The sequence below is a fragment of the Sinocyclocheilus rhinocerous genome, unplaced genomic scaffold, assembly GCF_001515625.1.
Source record: "Sinocyclocheilus rhinocerous isolate Xijiao unplaced genomic scaffold, SAMN03320098_v1.1 scaffold435, whole genome shotgun sequence".
NCBI lineage: Eukaryota > Metazoa > Chordata > Actinopteri > Cypriniformes > Cyprinidae > Sinocyclocheilus > Sinocyclocheilus rhinocerous.
Window position 1 is genome coordinate 292649 of NW_015630023.1, and position 6890 is coordinate 299538.

Here is a 6890-nt window from a genome sequence, read left to right on the forward strand (position 1 = left end):
TGTACTTTAATTGCACAATGGGAGAACATTAACTGTTCATGAGGTAGATTGCCTGGGGAAAGAAACTGTTCTTGTGCCTGGCTGTCCTGGTATTCGGTGCTCTGTAACGTCTTATAAACCATATATAATTAATAAAGTTGCTTAAACAATTAGAAGCAAAACAGCATCATGCATGTATGTGTAGTTTAATACAAAGGACCGAAAACCAATCACAAAGAGTAGGCTACTTTCTTTATTTAAAAACATGAGATACAGTGAGATGGGGAAAACCGCCATAAAGTCTTCTTGAGACAGGTTTTTTAAAAGTTGAACTTACATTAATTTTACATGGCTTTCTAAACATGCCGCTCTCTCGTGCGAGACGCGAGTGCAGCGTTGCTAGATGTCCCTCTAGAAAATGCGATGAATATGCGTTCTGTGTGAACGGCTTGGTTTCAAATATTCGAAATTCTAATTTTTTTTTGACAGCCCTACTTCATATATTCTTATTCTGTGACGACTTATTTACATTATGTGATAGATTTTTTTATGTTGTGTACATTTTGGGACTTTTTATAAAAAAAAAAAATAAAAAAAAAGGTTCTATCTACACAGTCGAATGGAATGCAAAAACTTTGAAGCTCAATATCTCAAAACTACTCGGAATGCTTATATAGGTACTTATAACTCCAAGGGGACGAAATGGTAATCAATATGCCATAAACCATGGTTAGTACACTTTTACTATAATAAAACCATGGTTAATGAAGAGAATGAACATGAAAGAAGATGCAGAGCAGCAAAAAGGAGAGCAGCAGCGTTAGTTTCTGCTCTGATTAATTTCTGCAAAAATCCACCAAATGCTGAGGGCTTGAGTTAGAATCAGGAATGGAACAAGAACATTGTTTATTTTTTGTTTTTTTAGTTTCAAACCAGACGTACAATTTCAGCTGGCAAAGTTTAAATCCTGTCTTGCTAGTGTCAATTAGGTCAGTAGGCACAGAGGAGGCGTCGTCAGTGGCTGATCGAACGCATTCGACATTTATATTACGAAAGCAGTCTGTTCAAATGTGTTCATAACTTTTCAGACCCCGTTCACACCTGTATTTAGTGTTGTCCACATGATCTGATCGACAAAAGCACATCTTAATACCAGGGCCTTATGGAGTATGTTTTTTGTAGTACTAATATATTCCAACTAGGGCTGTCAAAAAAAATTAGAATTTCGAATATTCGTTGAATTTAAAATAAAAATCCACATTCGAATGCAAAAACGTTGCATTCGAACTTTAGGTGTGCGTCAGGCAGCCTTATCAGCGGCGCACGAGATGCAATGACGATGTAAGTGTCACTGCATTATAATGTTTTTCTTAGCTTATCCAGTTGAAGCCACTAGATGCGGCGCTGCTACGTTGTTAATTACAAATATTGCGGGAAAAGAGAACATCAATGCAGAGAAGATCTTGTTTACATCAAAACTGAAACCAAGCCATTCACACAGAACGCATATTTTGCGCATTTTCTAGAGGGACATCTATCACCGTTGCACTCGCGAGAGCACAAAAGAGCCGCATGTTTAGAAAGCCATGTAATATTAATGCAAGTTCAACTTTGAAAAAACATATCGAGACTTTATGGCAGGTTTTTCCCATCCCTCTGCAACTCGTGTTTTTAAATGAAAAATGTACTCTGTGATTGGCTTTCGGCCCTTTGTATTAAACTATGAATACATAAATTCTCATTTCGTTTTTCAGCCATTTTGAAAGGCCTAATCCCAACCACCTCTCTGACTTTCAGCTGTGACGAGTACGTGACTCAGTTGGACGAGATGCAGAGGCAGCTGGCTGCTGCGGATGATGAGAAGAAGACGCTGAACTCTCTTCTCCGTATGGCCATCCAGCAGAAGCTGGCACTCACCCAGCGGCTGGAGGACCTGGAGTTCGACTACGAGCAGACCCGCCGCGGCGGAGCCAACGGCCGCTCCAAGACCGCCTCCTCGCGCGGGAAACCCACCCAGTCCCACGTGAGTCACCCTGCCGCCGCTGCCACCTGCGGGGGTCGAGCCGAGCCCAACGGCCTCCTGGGAACGCCGGTGGTGTTCTGCAGCGAGAAGTACAAGATCTACTGCGACTGAAGCGGCGCGAGCCTCGTCAGCCGTTGTACAAAGCTCCACTTGCGCGCTCTCTTGCTTGCTGTGTGCTAACCCATATGATGTGTCCGCTAAATATGGTCATGCCTGCTAGCGTCCTCGTAGCCAGGTGCATGTTGTAGTGCTAGCTAAGGGCAGACTGATATAGCGTTTAGTCTTATAGGTGTGTTTCTGCTAGTGGCATTAAACCGAATTGCACAATCTTACAGCTCAAGGCAGCTGCTGTGCGCGCTTCTAGATTAGACGTGATAGAGAGAGCTAGCCATAGGATTGTTGAATTGTGGTCACAAGTCGATAGCCATTCGCCCTTGTCCTCTGTCCATCTCTCTCCTGCCTCTGAAATCAGCAGCCCGTCCAATCAGGGAACTCGTGTTCACATGCCCGAGCAAACGAAATATGCAAACCTCCTCCCTGCCTCGTTGACGTGCAGGAAAACCCTTCGGATTGTGCCATTATTGTGAGAAATCAAAAATAACATCAAAAATGAAAATCGACGGGTTGGAGAGTGTGTGTGTGTGTGTTTTAGTGATGTCACACGTGAGGCAGGCGGGAACGACGCGTCTTCATAAATCAGTATGCGCCACGAAGGCTTGCTTTTTCATTAGATGTCTGGCTGCTGATCTGAGAGCTTTAATATGTCTTAGACTTGATTACGTATACTTGAGCACACACGGTGAAGTCATGGTGAAGGGCTTGCCACATGCTCAGTGCTGTCAACGTTCACAAGCTTTTTTGTGTATTTCCATTGCAGATGAAACATTAGAGAGGCCTTATCTGTCGTTTCTGTACTCTTAAATAGCGTGGCCGTCTCATTTCAACACAAGAGGACAAGCCAATCTCTTTTTGGCAAACAAACGATTCAAAGTTTCAGGCTTTCATTCTCTGGCTTGCTTAAAACATTTATCCTGAATCAGAGACAAATAGGGTTAATGCCTAATTCCTAGTTACTCTCGACCTTTGCATTAGTAATCTGTATATGATATGAAACTCTCATCTCCATATAGATTGCATTCACTCTTTTGTGTTTGCATCACGTGAAAGATTGACACAACTGAAGCAGTGGATGCTAACTAGGGTTTTTAGACAAACTGAAACAAAAGTTGCTAATCTACTTGCAAGCTAATGTCGATTCATGCATTAATACATGAATTGCTGCAAATGGGTTAAATGAATGTCTTCTCGAATCACTGTATTTATAAAGGAAAAGTGCAGCACCACTCACATTTCAGGAACTCCAAATGATAGCAGTGGTAAATAAAACAAACATTATAAAGATTACATGCATCTTTCACATTCTGTAACTTGTACATTCTCTAGTCCAGTTGCTCTAGCAAGGACTGTTCCCATATGATCTAGTGGTCTGGATTCCTGGTTGTTACCCATGCTCCCGGTATGGGACGGGATGCCTCTGGCTCTGCCCACTCATCAGATTAGTGACCTTCATTTTTGAATTGAATTGACCTTTCACAGAAAAAAGACTAATGTCTCATGTGGTTGACATGTCTCTCTTCAATCCATTTTTCCCCTAATGCATAAGTCATTAAATCAGTTTGATCAGCAATGAAATTATTACCAATAAGAAATGAGCTGTCAGGTGGACAGTTGGTCTGTGTTTCGCCAAGAGGTGTGTTCGTGAAATGTTTCGCCATTGACCGTTCAAAAACTTTGTACAACTCATTAACATTCACTACTTTTTTTGGGATCACCTGTTGAGGTTGAGGTTTTTAGTTCTTGTGAGAACCTCTGGCTTCCTGCATCCTGTACTTCTCTTCCACACTAACTAATAAAACCTGTAACATGGGCTGTGTTTGGCTTCTGCTGACTAACCCGCCGCTTGAGCCGATGCAGCCGCTGTGTAACGCTAACCGTAATGCTAACGGCTTTTATTTCTTTGTCCCGATTTGCAGTAACGTTCAGCCTGAGCTGGAACTCGACATTCCACCACTTCCCACAAACCCAGTGCTCCCAAACCAGTAACCTGTCTCGGCCGTATGTGAGAGACACTGGATGGCTGCCTTTATTTTTGGAAACCATTGGAAACTCAAACCTTTTATCGTTGTTATGCATTGTACACTCGGCGAATGAGCAGGATATAGTACATTTACATTCACAGAAGAACATTTGTGGTTCTTTTGACACACATGCCAGAGGTCACAATGTCCTGAAAACTTGAACTCTTAAAAATCAACTACAAAAAAAGAAAATGGGCTAATGTTCTTTTTCTCAAGACATTCATCTGTGTTTTGAGATTCTGTAACCTTTTCTCTTTTATTGTTAGGTTATATCACTTTTTATTATATCAGTCTATAGTTTGAGGCGTTCTGGTTTGAGTCGGTTCACGTATTTTACACTACTATTTTAATAGTATTTGATTTCATTATGTACGTCCTCTGTAAACAGAGCTCAACGTCACATAATCCATATCTACTCCAGTTCTGCCATCTTTATGAAGTGAATCCATAAGATTATTCATGTGTTTTAATGAAATGTTGTTTCTCACATTCACACATTTTAATGCTGGGCTTTTGTCTATTTATTATTATTATTTCGTCTATATAGGAATATTTCAAAGTGAACAAATAAAAAAAAAAGTGGCTTAATCTATTCACAAGGATTTGGTTAAACAACCAGCAAATCAATAAAAACACTACAAAATTGATGTTTTCGTAACACTTCACAATAAGGTTCAAATAACAATAAACAATGCAGCCATGTATTAATCTAGAAGCATTTCTTTATATAGGAATAAGTTTTTAACGTTGTATAAATCAACATTAGGTTAATGTATTATGAATTAACAATGAGCAAGAGTATATTCATATATTACCATTAACCTGGATGAATTAAGATTGTTCAGTTCACTTATTGTAAGTGTTTGCGATTTTTCTTTCGTTCGTTTCAAGCACCTTCGTGGGTCACTGACCTTCTGCATTCTGTACAAGAGGAAATGAATTCATTCCAAATTGGAATGCTGTAATTCTCTGTCTATCGTGCCAAGTGTCGGTACATCGTTTGGGTTGGTGTTAAAAGGATCAGAAGCGCTGAGACGAGGGTCTGCCCTGCTTTACCTTACCCTCAGTTTGGTTCGTTTTTCGTTTATGATCTTCATTCTGACCATTAGTGCCTTTTTGTTCTTTGAAGAGAGAATCCTAGCTTAGCGTTTAGTTTTTGTATTTTATTTTTCTCACTCCTTAAGGAAGAGCAGCAGATGACTTGTTCTAAACTTAGCAGCAGCAATAAGTACAGAAGACATTCATTCTGTTTTCAAGGGTGTGAAGATATCAGTGATTAGAGAAATAAAACAGATTGTACTGAATTCGTCAGGTCAGTGATCCTAATAGCAAATTCAGGGGTTTTAGAAAACGTTATGTTTCGTCAAATGGTTTGAAGCCAGAATTATCGTTTGCCTCAATATGAACAAAAATTTTGAGACACGAAACCTGTGTGGTGTTTTGTTGTCGGAGACTGGTGTTATTCTAGCTTTGTATGGTGAGGTAGCTGAGGTCATGTGATATCGATAGTATTGTTAACAATTGTGAGAAAGCTTGTGTCCTCTTTCTGTCCAATTGTTTTGTTTTTTTACATTTTTATATGAGCATTACAATTTCAGGAAACAGAAAACGTTGCATCAACAAGCAAATGGTGCCACGAAAGTCACATTTTGTTTGTTGAGGCGTAAAATTAATAAATACAGTCAGCAAGTGAGGAGGAACTAAATTAAGTGCAATTAAACCAAAACGAAGTTATGTGGTAACTGAGGTTTTCTGTTTGCTGGAAGTGATGGCATTGTGATATTCAACTAGCTGTGGAAGCTTATTATTGGAAACTCTTATTATTGTGTTCCAGTATTGATCTATAAGGACCTATAAGTTTGATACCTTTATATAAAATAGCATTTGTTTGTTTGTATTAATTTGTCAGTACTGAACTTTATAATGTGCATTATTATGTCATATGCATGTTTCTTTCAGCTATGAGACTTGTACACGGAACCGAAAACAAACTTAGAACTCCAAAGACTTGGAAAAAGACAAAAAGCAGAAGAGCGAGTAATGTTTGGTTTTTAATTGGTCCCTTACTCGTGTACTAACTGAGTTGAAGTATTGTTTTCTAGAGGTTTGTCTGTGTAGAAGTAGTCATGCTGGCTCAAGTCAGTAAATACAAATAAAAAGTCACTCAGCGCTTGTCCTGTGTGTGAATTTGTCCTGTTCTTCTGTTGTTTGTTGGCCATTTGTCTCAGGACTGTTTGTTCTCCAGTGTAAGAGACAGTTTCCCAGTCCTTTATCATTTTCTGTACATGACAATTTCAGTGGTTTATTGATTTAATGGAGGTACACTCTTAAAAATAAAGGTGCTTCAAAAGGTTCTTCAAGCGATGCCATAGAAGAACCATTTTTGGTTCCACAAAGAACCATTCAGTCAAAGGTTCTTTAAAGAACCATCTCTTTCTTACCTTTTTATAATCTGAAGAACCTTCTTTCGCCACAAAGAAGCTTTTGTGAAACAGAAAGGTTCTTCAGATGTTAAAGGTTCTTTATGGAACCATTTAGACAAAAAGGTTCTTCTATGGCATCGTGAAGCACCTTTATTTTTAAGAGTGTAAGCACAGTTTCGTTTATGCTTGAATATCCATCTGTGTTGGCACAGCACTGGTAGTAACTGATTACATTAATCTGGATTACATAATCAGTTCCTAAAGTTAAAGGGATTGTTCACCCAAAAATGAAAATGACCCCATGATTTACTCACCCTCAAGGCATCC

The 6890-nt window shown here is 39.4% G+C and overlaps 1 protein-coding gene across 1 annotated transcript in view; it reads left to right on the forward strand.

Annotated features, from left to right (window-relative positions):
- The window catches only part of LOC107739657 (protein bicaudal D homolog 2-like), a gene marked incomplete at its 5' end in the record, with an annotated part of 22844 nt that extends 16535 nt beyond the window's left edge, over nt 1–6309 (forward strand). The window contains 2 exons of the mRNA XM_016551825.1: nt 1777–2119; nt 4036–6309. Of these exons, the coding sequence (XP_016407311.1) occupies nt 1777–2113 (337 nt within the window). The remainder of the gene's footprint in view (nt 1–1776; nt 2120–4035) is intronic.
- Nucleotides 6310–6890: the final 581 nt, after the last annotated feature.